Below are 19,455 nucleotides of genomic sequence, written 5' to 3' on the forward strand. Positions count from 1 at the left end.
CTATCCAGCTAAGCACAACATCAGCAAAGGCAAAATCTAAATGACATTTTATGAAAAAAAGAACAACAATGATAAAACATGATACAAATAAGATAATAAAAATGCAAGTAAAATGCTTGGCTTTCTTACACGGCTTTACTTTATGATCCCAATCCACTTGTAAAAATTTTATATGCAATGTAAAGGGGATCTCTTTGGGCTCAATTATTGGAAACCAAATGCCATTTTTTGTGTGCTGGGAAGCCTAAAACATGATAAATGATAGGATACATAGAATTTGTCATCTAAGCCTGACAGCACTAATCAGGCCTGTATATGTTGACATTCAGCTGAAGAAAGTGCTGCTGTCCCCTGGTGGAGCAAAATCTTCAAGAAAATATATATATATACACATACACGGACACACAACTTCAAAGATATAACAATCCTAATTTTCATACATCTTGTGAGTGATGAATACTTTAAACATTATTTATGCTGTACCAAAGCATCTAATTTCTACATATGTGACATTTACATTGATGGACAGATGAAAAAAAAAAAAAGAACCCCAATACAGCAGCTAGGCCACCCCCCCAAACATCCAGCTTTTGTCAATTCCCCTAGAATCAATACAGTAACACAGGCAGAGGGGATGATACTCAGAAGTGATTAGTGCAGGACTTGTTAATATGAACACTTTAGGTATTTTCTTCCCTTTTGACAATCCTTTTTGTGTGTGATAACTTTAAAACATTACAAAATAGCAATGAGGACATTAAAGAAGAGTTCCCACAAGGTTACAAAAGTTGCACACGCATATGTTGTTTGGTCCAGATTATGGCACCCATATTTCCATAGACACTAATTTCCTGCTTTTCAAAATACCAATAAATAAATCAGACTTACTTTACTAAACCTAATCAACAAATAAACTAAACTATTTTTAATAACTGCTACATACTGAATAGTAAACATCTTCTACTCAATAACCCTGCATGGTCACTCTTCCCTGTTTAACACAACTCTCCACAATATGATTGTAATGCCTAGAGTACCATAAGTCTCAGCTTGTAGGGTAACCTGAGCAGTGCAGGCCTAAGTCACAGCTTGTGGACTAGGGTTAGGATGTGCCAGGAAGCACCAATAAACCTCAGTGGTTTGTGAGAAGAGAACAATCACCTTGACATATAAGGGATAAGTTAGGGTGGGCAGAACAAATAGCAGTGCAGCAATGTAATGTTGTAATGTAATGTTTCAGTGGGAGAATACGTGGCAGGAACAAAGGCAGTGGTGTAGGACTGGGCTTAACAGAGAAGTAGGCTCCTATTTTGGCCCCATTTCTCCTGTGGGTCACAGGAGTGCACTTGGTTCTGTGTTCCTGTGACCCGGATTCAGCCGACAGCAAGCTAAAGTCCACTGACAGCCACCACTGTCTGCTCACTGAAAACTGAGCGCTGAGCTATTAGTGCTCTTTGATTGCTCAGTTATTGGCCTTAGAAGCGACGAGGGGCCGATGCTGCATCCACCTAGGTTAGTATGATTGTTTGTTATTATGAAATCCCACACTTCTCTTTTAAAAGAAAAATTGCAGCCATCTGATATGTGAGCATACTATTAACTGGAGGTCAGCAACAGTAAGAGAATTCTGTATGTACTGAAAAAGATAGCAGATAGTCCATATTATATCTATAATCCCATATGACACCTTTAATCTGCCTTCTCAACCCCTTGAAAGTAATAAAAGGCTAGCATGTCCCCAAAAACGAACTTTCAATGTAGAAACCAATGCACTGCAAAAGAAGAGGAGTTAGCAATCTGAACTCAGATGCTCTCATTTGATCAAGCATCTTCTCAGAACACTGGAAGCTCCTGGAAAAGTAACGGCTGGGTTTACCCTCTTTTTAACATGTTACACCCATATTCAGAGTGTAACAGGTTACTGAGACAGCAGAGTACTATGAATGGGGGAACTAGAACTACCGTCATGTTTTGTGGCTGATGGCTTGTAGTTTTCAATGAACTTCCAGGGCACTGATGAGCACTCCTGTTAGTTCATTGATGCTCCTAGTCATTCAGTAACTGCCTGCCCGTATGAGGTACAGGCAGACAGCTACACTGACAATCTGCAGGAGCCTGAGATTGCACCCACGATCTGCTGATCACGGGTGCAATGCTTTACAGGCTTCTAATAAAAAAAGAATACAAGCACACTTTTTTACCTGCAAAAAGATGTGCATTTATTAGTTATTTTTTTTTTTTTTGAAAGGTGAATTTATCCTTTAAAGATAAATCGTATCAAGAAAAATACCAGGACTGATATTACTGACTGGCCTGAAAATAACAGGGAAAAGGGAAGTGCAATTTACAGGATCACCAGGTATTTCCAAGTTAAACAGAGTGTAGTGGCATAGGAAGGGACATTTACCCATTAGCATAAAAAACAGTGTATTACTCATCAATGTTAAGGGTTACATTCACTGCTGCTTTTCTTAAAAAATATGTGAACACTTTTAAAACAATGTTACATGCATGTCAAACACTGGGGATACAGCAGTGTTAGCACAGGTATATCACTTCTGAAAGGAGGTTTCCAGAAAAACACAAATCCTGTTTATTTGGGACCCATCTCCAAAATAAATTTGGAGGATCTTATGAGTAAAAACACATGCAATTTCACTTGTGGAGGTACCTCTAATGAAATGATATATTGTGACAGCCATAAAATACAACATTTTTATGGTTCACCAAACTCTTTAATAGTAGGACAGTGGTCCTGCTCTTCTTTATTGTTAACTACTGAAAGCAAAAATACAGTATTAAAAATGTCAAAGATATCACATTGCGTGCAAATATCTTTATGTTCAGGGAAAGGAGTCATCCAGCAATATCACGGATGCCTGTACACGTCTACTAGTATCATGGGGACAATTACACCTCAGCATTAGACATGACAGGTAATAAATGTGTATTTGCCTGTATGTCAGTGCCACAACTAGCTGACCCTTTCATAGAGTGATGACAATGCTTCCTTCCTGCTCTCTGTCTCCCAGTTATATTTCAAGAGAACATATTTTCCTTGCTAATAAGTACCACAGCCTGGGGAAGCAGTGAACTCCAGAACTAGAGCAGAAAATTGGAAAGACAGATTCACAAGTCTATCCGTGAGTTGTGTCCTTTCTCTCAGCGATACATCTTGCCTTCAGAGTAATTCATTTGACACACAGTCTCCCTGCAGCTGGCTCTTACCGGTCTTTAGTAAAAGATGGGTTTCTTCCTCGCAGTTAACAACTTATCATCTGCTGCCTATTTCAATTCTGCCATTCTTTCCAGTCACTTCTCCCTGCCTAATGCAATTATTCTATAAGGAGGAAAAGAAAATAAAACTGCAAGAAGACAAAAGAAGCCAAAGGATTAATGCAGGTTACTGATACCTCATGAAAAGACTGAACATATTGGAATGTGGGTTTTTTTTCACTCTTGGTGGACTCAGATGGCCTGAGGCAGTGTTTTGTGGTGTGTTTCATCTCTCCATGCTATTACAATTTCAGAAAAATGCTTAGGGACAAGATTTTTTTTCTACCATTTAGATTTAGAAGAGACTCAATATAATATTAAACAAAAAGATAGTCTTTATCACCTATGCATGGCACACATTATTAAATCCAAAAGATGTGACAACACTAATGCTACCACAGTATGCATAAGCACTGCATTTGGCTACCACTGCCTGCATACCTAGGATAAAAATTTGTGATTCAGGAAAACTTGGTTAAACTGCCCCCTTCCCTTTAGGAGTATAGCATTTTTGCAGTAGGTTATAATTATCTACATCATAGCTCCAGGAACATCTACACCAGGGGTCACAAAGTAAGGGCCTGCGGGCCATTTACAGCCCGTGGACTGGTTACAAATGGCCCGTAGGCAGGGCCGATCCTGGGCAGGTGTGCGGGGAGCTTTTTTTCTCTCTCCCTCTCTCCTGTGTCCTCTCCCCTGCATGCTGCTGCAGCCCAGCGTGCACAGCAAAGGAAACAGACACAGCACAGGAGAGCAGAGAGAACAGAATGGAGGGAGGATCCGCCCATTGCCCTGCCCACCTAGGCTCTGATGATCATTCAGAGCTGTGCTCCCTCAGAGACTGTGCCCGGATCCAGGGTCCTGCTCCCCTGGATGATGATGGTGATCATGGCGTTCTCGGGTTGTCCTGCCACTAGGCCTGTGTTGAGCCAGAACCTTACAGGAGGAGAGGACTCGGGAGGCAGAAGATCAGGCCACCAGCTGACTGCCAGGAGGAGAGGTAAGTGAGCCATCACACCAAGGCTGAGCAAAGTCCTTAGTGGGGTGATCGGGGTTGAAATTTGTGAACATGGGGTATTTGTGAAGTGTTGGGAGGGTATTTGTGAAGTGTGAGGGGGGGTTATTTGTGGAGTGTAGGGGGTAGTGCTGGGGGTTAATAGTGCATCCGCTAATACCAGTGCTGGGGGTTAATAGTGCGTCCGCTAACGCCAATGCTGGGGGTTAATAGTGCGTCCGCTAACGCCAATGCTGGGGGTTAATAGTGCGTCCGCTAATGTCAATGCTGGGGGTTAATAGTGCGTCCGCTAACACCAATGCTGGGGGTTAATAGTGCGTCCGCTAACGCCAATGCTGGGGGTTAATAGTGCATCCGCTGACACCAGTGCTGGGGGTTAATGTTGACACCAGTGCTGGGGGGGGTAATAATGCATCCGCTGACACCAGTTCTGTTTTTGAAGTTTGAAAGTTTGCATGAGGCCCCCATGGGATATGAAAACTTGTCTTGTGGCTCACAGGTATTTTGCATTTGAGTCCCCTGATTTACACTGTGTGGCCAGCATGGTGCTACACAACCTTGCTTCTCTAGTATGTACTACACCCCTAGGGCAAGGGTGAGGAAAATGTTCTGAAAATGCTGTTTGAAATCAGTCATAAGACAATTATATCTATCTATATCACCCCATGATTAAGTCCCAGTGACGTAACATGTCGGAGCGTGGCTACACGGCAATCCTACATGTGTGTTAGAGGAAGGAGTGATGGGTGACGGAGCGGTGGTCAGTGGAGGAACGTTTTCTGTGAACGGGTGAGACAATCGTCGGCATCCATACTCCCTGGGTCCGCCGTGGCCGTCTGTTGCTGTGCCATTGTTGCTGCATGTTTTACTGTGATGTATTCTGACTGCTGTGAAGTGATTTGCCCATTGATTTTATCCACCATGTGAGTACATTAGTGTTGGCTTTAGTTTTGAATAAATCTTTTAAACAATATCACACCATTGAAGCATTTCTTATCTCATATGTCGAACCACTACCCTAAGGAGAGTGTTCGTTTTACACAGCAGTGGATATCAATGTTCGTATGTTAACCCCCATGAGAGTGGGATGAGGCTTTTGCAGGCCAAACACGAGGGAGTGGAATCACGTCACTGAGGTGTGGTGGACATTTGGATTACAGCATTTTGGATTGGAGATACCCTCACTTTTGGAACTCTTTCCCCATTTTTTCACATCACATGTGACTGTTTTTTACGTTTATATATTTCATATAGTTTTCACATTTTTTTTCTTTTTCAGTTTTTATTCTTGTAGCCTAGTTTTTGGAGGCTTATAAACCAGGTATTATGATACCAGTTTTACTTATCTGTCACAAGGTGTCATTACCATCTATTTCTCACTCATGTTGCAATTTTAGGCATTTGTGTGTTAGATCATTTCTGTTCATTTATTCACTTGGTTATAGTGTCACACTTTACTAGGTGTTCTATGAATATATATATTTTATTTTTTTGTGTGTATATTTCTATACTACATCAGTAGTTGATGTTCATTTGTTCGTTCACTTCAACTCATCCCATACGTATAGATTTTTTATTCATCATTTTATATATATTGGTTCTATTTGATTCAGTACACCTCTAGTTCACTCCACGTCATAAGGGTGTGTGCTAGCGCTTGTCTCACTCCCACAATCAGGGGGGATAGCGCCACTATTTCATCTTCATTTTTGAGGGGTGGATTCAGATTTTCCATAAGACAATTATATCTATGTTTTCAATACTTTTACAATAAAAAGTCAAGCTTAATAAATGATGAACTGCTTTAAAACATATTTTCTAGGATCTCAAACAAATAACAGCTCAGATTTCATAGGCGGGAAGCATCTTAAAACATCATATGGAAAACAATTCTACCTGCCATTTTAGGAATCACCTTCTTAAATGCTCATAGTCCACACATCACGTAGCCTGCAATGCAGATTAAAATATTAAGGCCCCCTTTATGCTATGCTGTTCCACTGCAGTGTGCTACTGCATACAACTTGCATTAAAAAAAACATTTCATCAACACAAAAAAACCCCAAAAAAACAGGGACGTATACTTTTTTTTATTCTAAATAAACAGCACCACAACTAACAGCACATTAGCACAACACATAGATCTGAAGAAGGCCTAAAGGCAAATTTTTACTTTCATATATCTTAATCCTGATCGCCTACCTCTTCATTTGAGCTAAACCCCCTAGCATTTACTTTAGAACAGAGGGCAATGTAGTCCAGGAGGCTGTACCATATCTACTGACACTCAGAGAAACAGGCATACAAGTAGATGGTCTTTGTAATCAGGCCAATGAAAAACCCAGTACCCCTGGAACTCTGCACCCCGATGATGTATATCCCTATCATCTAGCACCCTCACCACTAAACCCCCATGCTCTCTGTACATGCCTGTCTGCAAGTAACTTTGCAAATGCATAATATACCACTGCCTTAAGTTCTTGCTCCCTCTTGTCACCTTTGTAGAGTGGGAGAAGACAATTGCTTAGCAGGTGGGATTCCCCGGTCAGCATGGCCTGTGTTGATTGGAGAATCATGCAAATTTCTTTCCTGCAACCACTGTGCATGGCCGGCCTAAGATTGTATTTCTTCTACAATAATTATATGCTTAATACAAAAAAAACCCAAAATGGCTGCCTAAGCAGTATATGTATTATAGATATAAAAGTGTATTTATTTTGAAAGATTTGTTTCATACCCCTTTCAATTTATGTTGTATAATACCACAATACATTAGAAAAAAGGAAAAAAAAATAACTGCATAAGGCGTTACTTAACCCAGTAATATGAAAATAATTCACCCTCCCTCCCACTGCTGATAACTCTTCTATTTACATTATTAGATTAAAATATTGCCACTATATACCTTTTTGGCTGATCTGTATACCACGGTCACGGGATAAACTGCAGGGTCTGCCTGAGTGCTGAGTGTTCAGGTAGGAGAAGATTTACAATATAGCCTGTGTCCTCGTGCTGTTATGGGAGGCAGATCATCCATCAATCAAGATGTGACATCCCACCCACTGTGTTCTTTTTTAGTTACTTGGCTTGAAGGAGGAGGGAGGGACTGGGCTGTCATTTAGGATCTATATACACACCCAAATGTGTGATGTCAATACCATGTGACCTGAAAAGCTCAGCTCAAACAGGAAATATTCTCTCCAGCAATAGAGACAAAACTGAGCATGTCCAGCAGTACTACCCTCACTGTGTTTTATCTGGCCAGGTCAAGAAAGACCCTGCAAGAGGGGAAAGGATCTGTCTAAACAGGATCGAAGCGCCTTTTTACACAATACAGAGGATTAACCCCATACGTTCCACAGTGAGTATAACAAGCATAATATTCTGCATATACAGACAGATTTTACTGTTGTGGGTTTAGTAACACTTTAACCACTTCACCCCCGGAAGGATTTGCCCCATCCTGACCAGGCCATTTTTTGTGATATGGCACTGCGTCGCTTTGACTGACAGTTGCACGATCATGCGACGTGGTACCCAAACAAAATTGACGTCCTCTTTTTCCCACAAATAGAGCTTTCTTTTGGTGGTATTTGACCACCTCTGCGGTTTTTTATTTTTTGTGCTATAAACAAAAAAGAATGACAATTTTAAGAAAAGAAACTATATTTTTTAGTTTTTGCTATAATAAATATCGCCCAAATTTCTTTTAAAAAAACAATTTCCTTATTAGCATGTAGGCCCTTTACAAAATAATCTAGAGTGGGTGACTGGGGACAAAGAAGACAAATTTATTAAATACTTTTTTCAGCTCTGTGTATACAAAGGAGCATGGGGGAGCTCATGTTCATAATGGGGGTGGTAGTGACACAGCCCCGAATGATCCACAATGGCTCAAAAGTGATATGGTCCAGAATTATTTAGACAGAATAAAGGTGGATAAAGCACCTGGACCCGATGGCATCCACCCACGGATCCTAAAAGAATTGAGCTCTGTAGTTTCAAAGCCATTGCATCTAATTTTTAGGGACTCATTAATGACGGGAACAGTGCCACTGGATTGGCACAGGGCGAACATGGTGTCTATATTTAAAAAGGGATCAAAGTCGGTACTAAGTAACTACAGACCTGTTAGTTTAACTTCTATAGTCAGGAGGATACTGGAGCGTTTAATAAAAGACCACATAGACGAGTTCTTGCTGGAAAAAAACATTTTAAGCAACAGACAGCATGGATTCATGAAAGACAGAAGTTGTCAGACAAACCTGATTTCTTTTTATGAAGAGGTAAGTAAAACCTTGGACAGAGGGGTGGCTGTGGATGTGGTACACTTGGATTTTGCAAAAGCGTTCGACACAGTTCCCCACACACGGCTCATGTGTAAGGTAAAGTCTACAGGCTTGGAAATATCAGTTTGTAAATGGATAGAAAACTGGCTAAAAGCCAGAATTCAGAGAGTAGTGGTTAATGATTCTTACTCTGAATGGTCTAAGTTTATCAGTGGTGTACCCCAAGGTTCAGTGCTGGGACCCATACTTTTTAATATCTTTATAAATGATATAGGGACTGGGATCAAAAGTAACATTTCTGTCTTTGCAGATGACACCAAGCTATGCAGTGGAATAACGTCCTTACAGGATGTCTCCAATTTACAAGCCGACCTCAATGCACTGTCTGATTGGGCGACTATGTGGCAGATGAGGTTTAATGTTGATAAATGTAAAGTTATGCACTTGGGGGCTAAGAATATGCATGCATCATACATGCTAGGGGGAGTACAACTGGGGGAATCCGTGGTGGAGAAGGATCTGTGGGTTTTGGTAGCTCATAAGCTCAATAATAGCATGCAACGCCAAGCTGCGGTTTCCAAAGCAAGCAAAGTCCTTTCTTGTATTAAGAGAGGTATGGACTCTAGAGAGAGAGATATAATTTTGCCCCTCTACAAATCATTAGTAAGACCTCATCTGGAATATGCAGTTCAGTTTTGGGCACCAGTTCTCAAAAAGGATATCAGGGAACTGGAGAAAGTGCAGAGAAGGGCAACCAAACTGATAAGAGGCATGGAGGAGCTCAGCTATGAGGAAAGATTAGAGGAACTGAATGTATTCACTCTTGAGAAGAGGAGAATAAGGGGGGATATGATCAACATGTTCAAATATATAAGGGGTCCATATAGTGATCTTGGTGTTGAGTTATTCTCTTTACGGTCAACCCAGAGGACACGGGGGCACTCTTTACGTCTAGAGGAAAAGAGATTTCATCTCCAAATACGCAAAGGTTTCTTCACAGTAAGCGCTGTGAAAATGTGGAATAGACTCCCGCCAGAGGTGGTTCTGGCCAGCTCAGTAGATTGCTTTAAGAAAGGCCTGGATACTTTCCTAAATGTACATAATATAACTGGGTACTAACATTTATAGGTAAAATTGATCCAGGGAAAATCCGATTGCCTCTTGGGGGATCAGGAAGGAATTTTTTCCCCTGCTGTAGCATATTGGAGCATGCTCTGCTGGGGTTTTTTGCCTTCCACTGGATCAACTGAGGGTATACAATTGGGTATATTGGATTGTACGATATTTTTTATTTTATTTATTGTTTTTAAGGTTGAACTGGATGGACTTGTGTCTTTTTTCAACCTAACTATGTAACTATGTAAATATATATTCTTCTACATATTTTCAGTAAAAAAAAAAAATCACAATAAGCCTATATTGATTGGTTTGCGCAAAAGTTATATTGTCTACAAAATAGGGGATAGATTTATGGCATTTTTATTATTTTTTTACTAGAAATGGCGGCCGTCAGCAATTTTTATCAGGACTGCGACATTGCAGCGGACAGATCAGACACTTTTTTGGGACCATTGACATTTTTACAGCGATCAGAGTTACAAATAGCTACTGATTACTGTATAAATGTCACTGGCAGGGAAGGGGTTAACACTAGGGGGCGATCAAGAGGTTAAATTTGTTCCCTCAATGTGTGTTCTAACTGTGGTGGGATGGGCGTGACTAGGATGAGGAGACATATGCTGTTCCTAACTAATAGGAACACTCTATCTGTCACACTCTCATCTTTCACATTATACAAAAAGACTGGGCTAACTTTACTATTTATTTTTTTAATTTGTTAAAATGCATTTTGTTCCCCCCAAAAATGCATTTGAAAGACCACTTTGCAAATACAGTGTGACCTAAAATATTGCAACAACAGCCATTTTATTCTCTAGGGCAGTGATGGCGAACCTTGGCACCCCAGATGTTCTGGAACTACATTTGCCATGATGCTCATGCACTCTGTAGTGTAGTTGAGTATCATGGGAAATGTAGTTCCAAAACATCTGGGGTGCCAAGGTTCGCCATCACTGCTAAAAAATATATATATATATATAAGGTTTGGGGGTTCTAAGTAATTTCCTAGCAAAAAATACTAATTTTAACTTGAAACCAAGTGGTTAAACTGCCCTCATTTACAGACAAAGTTAATTCCTTTGTTCTAAAGAACACAATGTTACAATGTTCATAGTTAGCTCAGCAGCGGAGGAATGTTGTGAAACTTGGCCGACTGTCTGCTTTTTTTTTTTTTTTTGACAGCTGTTGGCTTGAGTAGAAAACTCTCTGCAATGCTTTGTGAAAATCGCAAAGGGAGTAAAATTGCCATCTCAATTATTAATGATTAATCGTGCAGCTCTAATAGATAATTGTGGGTGGTGTTTTTATTCTTAAAATACAGCGACTAAAGGGAAAAAAAACAGTGGTGCTTAATTATAACACAAATGACTGTTCAATAAAACTGTGAAGAACTGTATGATAAAAGAACAATTGAATCACCCTGTGACAAGTGAATCTCATACGTGAATGAATCTACCATAATATACCGTATATACTCGAGTATAAGTCAACCCGAATATAAGCCGAGACACCCAATTTTACCACAAAAAACTGGGAAAACTTATTGACTCGAGTATAAGTCCAGGGTGAGAAAAGTGCAGCTACTGTAAGTGGAAAAGAGGGTCAACAATGCCCATTTGCAGCCTCACTGTGCCCATTTGCAGCCATAGGTCCCCCGAACTTCAAACTCGGTAGTTAAGGGTTCCTAGATGCCCCCTAGCTGCAGCCAAAACTTAGGGTCCCAAAGGGTCCTGAAATGACATTGCTGCAGATGGACACAGTTGACCAAATTTGGGGCCCCGTATCTCAGGGCTCCTTGGTACTAGGAACCCCAAATTTGGTGTGCAAACCCAGCGGAAATAGCACTACAACATATCCAAAGCTGGGGTTCCCAGATCCAAGTGACCCCAAGATACGGGGCCCCAAAGTCGGTTTGGAAAATGTCAAGCACTTTTCTGCAGAAGAGAATGACATTTTCCAAACCGAATTTGGGGCCCCGTATCTCGGGGCCACTTAATGCTAGGAACCCTAGCTTTGGGTTGTAGTGCTAGTTCCACTGGGTATGCACACCAAATTTGGGGTTCCTAGCACCAAGTGGCCCCAAGATACGGGGCCCCAAAGTCGGTTCGGAAAATGTAATTTTCTGCTGCAGAAAAGTGCTTGACTCCAGTATAAGCCGAGGGGAGCACTTTCAGCACAAAAAAAATCTGCTGAAAAACTCGGCTTATACGCGAGTATATACGGTAAATAAAAAGTTCATAAAGTTAATGTCAAAATGTCCTTGACTTATAGTGTCTTATTCCATCCACCACACCAAAGTGTTAGTAACTCCACTCCCTTAAGAAATGCACTCACCGTCTCCCAATGCCTACACTTGCGTGTCAGGCTAAAACGCTTTTCAACCACAGAGAAAGGGTTAAATCGACAATCCGATATCCAAATGTGTATGCAAGGATCATTCCACATGTAAAATAATAAAGGTGCTCCAATAGTGTAAAAAAGTATAAACCAGTTTATTGCAAACACTTCAAATCTTCAACCTTTACACTCACATTTCACAAAATCCAAAGCCAGCAAAGTTTCAGAATCACAGCAAGCATTTCTAATGGATAACACAGTGTTGGACTGTGGTCACGGCGGACCCGAGGTATGCAGGCGTTATATCATGTCTCTCACCCTCTCCTCGGTGTCTGGCCACAGTATCGAATCACCACTTCCTAGTTCGGCTTCTAGCGTCACACGTCACTGGTAATGATTGCCGTACAGCCACACCCCCGACATGTTTCGTCACAAACTGACTTATTCATAATAGAGAATTGCTCAAAGCGAGTGCTGCATTAATTCATCTGAGCTAAATTTTTAACATACTGGCCAGTAGCATAATGGCAGTCCCTGTGCTGCCCCAACAAAATTTTCTATTTTAGTTTCTACAGTAGATTTTCACACATTTCTTTTTGCAGAGCCTCATGATAGTGAATGGTACAATTGTGAAAAAAAGGATAGTATGGTATTTAATCGGTATCCATTTTATGTAAAGCGGTATTATATCCAAAACTAAAAATGTAATATATTGCAGCTTACCCAATCATTAGATGTTGTGGCAGCTTTTGTTTTCTTCAGGCTATTTCCCTCTGTTTTCATCTGGTGATCTCGCCCGTAACACACCTCCTGTGTTAGGGTGCCTACACTCTGGATGAAGGAGCAGATGAGGCACATTTGGACAGCAGCATTGTCAGTATGGGGGAGGGGAATGTTAGATGTACTAGCTTTAAATGCACTAACAAACTTATTCCAAATTCCAGCTAATACTTTTTAAGCAGATACAGCAAACATTTTTTTGTGATAAAGGTTTTACATTAAATAAATAAAAGCTGCACAGTGGTGTAGTGGGTAGCACTTTCGCCTGGCAGTAAGAAGGGTCGCTGGTTCGAATCCCAACCACGGCACTACCTGCCTGGAGTTTGCATGTTCTCCCTGTGCCTGCGTGGGTTTCCTCCGGGTACTCCGGTTTCCTCCCACACTCCAAAGACATGCTGGTAGGTTAATTGGATCCTGTCTAAAATTGTCCCTAGTATATGTATTAATGTGAGTTAGGGACCTTAGATTGTAAGCTCCTTGAGGGTAAGGACTGATGTGAATGTACAATGTATATGTAAAGCGCTGCGTAAATTGACGGCGCTATATAAGTAACTGAAATAAATAAATAAATAAAATAAAAGCTGATCATTTAACCCTACCAGCATTAAATGGTTTGTATCATGCCTATACTGTAACTGATATTATGTGCAAGAGAGCTTATTCTTTTGAAAAGGAACAGACTTAATGGATGGATCACCACGTGAAAATAAAGGAAAGAAAGCATAAAAAGAAAACAAATGCAGCCATTACATTTAAGGTATGCTGTAATATAATACCTGTTTGCTTTTGGGTTAAATTCTGCTTACAACTGTACCTATTCTTTGAAAGAATTCTGGTTAGCTAAATTTACAGTCTAATCTTAACAATGACTATAAATGTCTGGACTACACATGTATCAAATACAAGTCCTTGAAAAAGATAATTTTTACAGACATTTTATGCTGCAAAAATGAGTTTTACACAAACACAAAAAGAGGAAGCATGTACTCAAAGTCCATTTTTACTTACACAATATTGGTTGCTACAACAATCCTTTTCAAAGAAAGTAATATATTTTTTAGCCCCTCTACTTTCGCTATGAATACATTACAATACAAGATCACAATGGCAAAAATATCAAGCTGTGAACAAAGTGATACCTTTGGAAATCTCTGTAAGAGGTCCAATAAGCAAAACATGCATCCCTGCCATGTTAATGCTTAGCAGTGCTCTGAATAATTTCATATACTGCCTGTGCAAAGTTCCTTCCATCAAAAGATACCCATCACATAAACGTCAATACATATGAATTACAAGAGTGCACACAACGTGTTTGAAAGTTTATTTACTTTTGGCTTCTAAACATTTGGTAATTATGGCTTTCCATCACAGTTTTTAATTTTCCAGAAGACAACCATGCCTTGATGCACAAAAGACAAATATGTCGCTTAGCTAAAGTACACAAATAAATGTGTATTACTTGTCCAATAATTTCCCGGTGAGGAGAAATGTAATTACATCCTGACACTGTTAGTTTGCAGGTATTGTATACAGGTCAACAATTACTAAACCTGCTAATTTCCTAATTGCTTGTGCCTTGTCAGCTTGTACAATTTATGCACACATTAAAGGGGTCACATACAGTAAAATCTACATTTATTGCCCAGCATGCAGATTTCACACTATGTTGAGCATGTTCTTAAACAACTCATAAATAAATTTGCTAAGTGGAAGCAAGTACCAAATAGAAGGTAGAAGTATAAATACCGTGATCTGTGATCTTGCAGGTTACCAAATAAAGCTCTTTGAGTCTTCGGCCTTCCTTTGCGATGACTTCTACACATCTGTACAGACAAAAAAACAAAAACAAAAGATACTTAATTAAATTAGATTGCATAAAATGCCACTAACAGGCAAATATTAAAAAAAAAAAATGATCAACCCAGAATTTAGTGTTTGTTTGATTTAGGAGTCATCACAGCCTGTTCACATAGGTTCCACCCCACTTTGTCACTCAGCAAATTACAGGAAAATCATTGTGAACCTTTTTAAGACTGTCTGGACTCCTGCAATCAGATGCCTGCAAACAAAGGGGTGATGGCTACATGTAACCTAAGCAGAAAAGAGTTTTGTGAACTTTCCAAGCAAACCACACATCACATTATTAGGTTCTCAGCTATTAAAGAGTTAAATGATAGTGGGCTGTATTCACAGAACCAGATCGCATGCGGTATTTAGGTGTTTTGCCAAATACAGCATATGATCCTGAATATGTCAATTAACAACTACTTTATGTGGTATTTACCGCATAAAGCAAAAACAAAAACAGTAAATATCTCATAAAACAGGAGTGAAAGTCAATTCACAAAAAAAAAATATGTATGCAGTAAATAAGTAGTGGTATGCGATATTTAAGGAACTGGGAGCCTCTGGCATCCTTAACAACCAGTAAACAACCTGGTTGTTAAGGAGCGGGTGGCTGCAGCATCCTTAACAACTGATGAGTCATCAGCTGAAAAGTAGCAGACGGCAGGGGTGGACCTTTTTCTTTTTTTCGGGTCGGCGGTGGCGGCAGGTGTCATGATTGACGATGGATCTAATTAGGGGAGACATTTTTTTTTTTTTTTTAATAAAATAAAAATGACTTGTCAAAAACTGTTTAATGTATTTTCTTAGGAAAATGAGTAGGGGTACTGTGGGGGCTGGGATCTGGAGGCCCCCTTTTTAAAGGGGATTTCCAGATTCCAATAAGCCCCCCGCCCGCATAACCCCCTCCCACAACCACTGGCCAAGGTCGTGGGGAAGAAGCTCTTGTGCCCATCTACATGGGGACAAGGTGCTTTGGGGGGGAAGGGGGGGCAGAGCCTGCCCTGACCCAAAGCACCCCCCATGTTAAGGTCATGTGGCCTGGTATGGTTCAGGAGGGGGGGATCTCCATTTCCTGACCTACCAGGCTGCATGCTTGGACAAGGGTAAAGGTAAATTAAATTAAGGCAAGCCTTCACTACTAAAATACCGCATGACTTCATAAAATAACTCATGTGGTATTTTAGTAGTGTTTTTTAGTAAATGCTAAATTAAAAAAAAAAAAAAAAAAAAAAAAAAAACTCTACCACCCCTAATGGATTCATGCAAACATTGAATAAATAACATGAGCTAGCCTGCTTGTGAAACAGTGACACATTTATTTTCACTACCTGAAATTCAGAGATTAGAAATAAGTTCAGCCCAATCAGATGTCATTTGATGTTTTACAGTGCATCTAACTGTAAAAACATTCTGACTTGTGTTGGCTTCCCCTTTACCTGTAAAGTGTATTCAAACCCAAGAACAACAATTTAATGTATTACAACCTACTAGTCCTTAGATGTGATAAATGCATTATTGTTTGTGTTTACAGGCCTTTTTAGTTTAATTTTCCACTGATTATGAAACCCTAGGACAATAAGTGTGCTCGGACTACAGAACACCTACCCCCACCTCATTACCATAAAAAAGGGAGAAAGTGTTCTGTAGTTCATAGAAAAGAACTGGGCAGAAATAATAACGCTGTTCAAGATAACACTGCAGAATGTAGAAGAATGTTCAAGCTTACTGGATATCTATCCAGGTGAAGCAACAATAACTTTACCCTGACTCTCCTGATACGTAAAGATTTTGTTCAGTGATTAAAAGACAGAGCAAAGTTTTATTGATAAAGTGAATCTAAAGCTCTTTTTGGTTTTGTATAAAGTGGCAAGGAAGAACTCTGGTCAAGTTTATTTTTTTTTTAATTGTGGTCTCTGTGCCCCCTGGGGAAATAAGAGGGTATTTCTGCAAAATCAGTAAAATTCTCTGATTAAAGATGTCACTGGAGCAAATGTCCCCATTGGAAGATTTTCCCTTTTCTGGTGCCAACTCAAAATGTAGACATTTCTAGGGGGGACTGGGTGGAGAGCGCTCGCCATAATGGCCGCAATACAGAGCTCTGCTCCCGGGGAGCGCATCATCATCTGCTTGACTCAGTGGTATTCAGTGCCGCTGACATGAATTAGTCCCAGTGAAGATATTATCCAGTTTCTTCCCTGCCATTTGCACCAGTCCACACCAAAATGGCGTCACTGACTGCTCGCTGCTGGCTGCTCCTGGTCCTCTAGCAGATGCTAACTCCAAGCAGCCCGGTGACACTGCTCCTTCCATGGGTCCTACAAAGGGCAATGCAGACTCTGGGTCATGTGCCTCTTCCACTCACAGTCCAGCCAAGTTGAGACCATGCAGACATTCCTCCAGTGACCAGGAATATATCCCGCATATGGAGGTGAGCGACCCTCAATCCACGAAACCTCCAGAGGTGCTATGGTCTGACTCCATAGTCGCACACCCAACCACAGGAAAACCTGTATCTGACACTGCCTTATTGCTGATGTCCCTGCATGTATCTCTAAAATATGACCTGCTGTCATGTTTCCACCAATACAAAACTGAGGTCCAGGAATTGGGGGACAGTGTGGGCCACATTGAAGAAAAAATGTGTGAGATGACCACCTCCTTCAATATTTTAGTGGACTCGCATACATCCCAGCAAGACGACCCATTCAAGCTCAATGCAAAATTAGCAGATCTAGAGGAAAGGTCCTGTCACAACAATCTTACGATACAAGGGATTCCGGAATCGAGCCAAGCACAACAATTATCTGTGACCTTTTCTGTGCTCTGATCCCCTCCCTCACATCTGCGGATCTCACCATAGAAAGGGTACACTGAGTCCCTAAACCATCTTACCTATCTTCAGATCTACCACGAGATGTCCTCCCATTAGTACACTTTTTTCAAGTAAAGGGGAAGTTACTGGTAGCCTTTCATCGGGTAGATCAACTAGCTGCACAAGCTGTTAATCTCCAGGTTCTCCCCAACTTCTCTTAATACATCTTGCAACTGCGGAGGAACCTCAATTCAGTTAACAAGGCCTTACAAAATCCTGTGTAGATAGAAATACCCAGCTAAATTAAGTGTCACCCGTAGGGGAACATCTCATCTTATTATATATTTGGAGGCAGGCCTTAAGCTTCTCCAGCCATGGAATATTATACCTAAAACCCAGGTAACTCCGTGGTCCAGCTCCACATCATACACCCACACATGTGGCCTAGGATTGGCAAGTGGCGACACAGAAACCTTGCCGACATATCTACAGACTTCATGCATACCTTTCATTTGAGTTGTGTTCCCCGAGTTAGAGGATGTACCTGACAATGTACTCCGAACCCCAGTGCATACTCTGCAGTACATGCTGCTCGGGTTTTTTCCTTATGGACCTTTTTTCATGTGTATTGGCAGAACTTCACTGCTGGTTATTGGTTCCTCTAAAGACTGAACATTGTTCTCTTTGCATACTTTATTGACTGTTCCTGTTCTCTCTTAATATTTGGGCAACTCCCAGTTTAATTATGCCTAACAACCTAAAAAGACTTTCACTGTCACTTCTGTCTTTTACTTGGATTACCACTTCCTGTACAATGCTAACTACACATTCCCATGCCATGCTCCCATGCATTTTGGCGAGCTGACCTAATTCCACAGCTAACCACAGACTAACCAGTGCATCCTCTTTGGGATTCCTATATCTCCATACCTTTTGCTTGAACCATTCACCATGGGGATTAAATTGCTCTCTCTCAAGGCTTGTGGTCTCAACCACCCTGCCAAATAACATTCCCTGTGGAAAGAAGCTTCTCTCCACAAAGCTGAAACACACTTTCACAGCAATTTCAAACCGAAATGCTCCCACAAGAGCTTTCCGCAAATATTTATAGCCTCCCCTCCAATGTAAAAATGGGGGGCAATTTCTGCCAAGACTCAGTGTCCTTTACTCTGAAAGAATATATTCTTGATCCAGAGGACAGATACATTATTCTAGTGTGTATTCTGAATAATCGTGCATATAACCTAGTCAATGTGTATGTCCCCAACACGCACCAATTGAGATTTATGCACAAACTGATTTCCAAAATCTCAAAAGTGCGATAAAGGAACCTCATTTTTTGTGACAATTTCAATCCCATTGTGGACCCACAAATTGATACCTCCTTGTCGTCGAAACGCTATACTCTATCCTTGGGAGGCATTCTGCACCAGGAGGATATCCATGATGTTTGGCGCTACCACCATGCAAATGAAATATATTTCACTTTTTTTTCCCCTAGACACAGATCTTACACTCAACATAGACTTGTTCCTGGTAGATAAATGCTTATTACAAAAGGTGTCTACTTCCTCCATACATTAAATCACCTGGTTGGACCATGCTGCCATAACCATGCCCATAGAGAAACTCCTGTCCACCAACATGTCTGGAGTCTCAATAACTCAGTACTACAAAACCCCAGCTACCAAGGGTCAATCTTCAAACATATACTTAAGAACGCCCAACGACCTCCCAAACACTAATGCATTTACCCTGTGGAATGCCCATAAGGCATATATGGGATGTATATTACTCCAGCTCTGCTCCAGAGCTAAAAAAAAAAAACATGTAACCAAAATCAACACTCTTTTGACTGAAAGTCACACTCTGGACATTCAAAATAAAAAATCTTACCCTCACCCGATAAAGCCACAGCATTGCTAAAATTGAGAATTTAGCTTTGCAAACAACACAACAAATACCTGCGTAACCTGAAG

At 40.6% G+C, this 19,455-nt stretch overlaps 1 protein-coding gene across 1 annotated transcript in view; it reads right to left on the reverse strand.

Annotated features, from left to right (window-relative positions):
- Window positions 1-19,455, reverse strand: part of FBXL17 (F-box and leucine rich repeat protein 17) — a 1,156,197-nt gene that overhangs the window by 440,835 nt on the left and 695,907 nt on the right. Inside the window, exon 7 of the mRNA XM_073624587.1 lies at window positions 14,563-14,639. Within this exon, the coding sequence (XP_073480688.1) occupies window positions 14,563-14,639 (77 nt within the window). The remainder of the gene's footprint in view (window positions 1-14,562; window positions 14,640-19,455) is intronic.

Source organism: Aquarana catesbeiana, linkage group LG01, assembly GCF_042186555.1.
Source record: "Aquarana catesbeiana isolate 2022-GZ linkage group LG01, ASM4218655v1, whole genome shotgun sequence".
In the NCBI taxonomy this organism is placed as follows: Eukaryota; Metazoa; Chordata; class Amphibia; order Anura; family Ranidae; genus Aquarana; species Aquarana catesbeiana.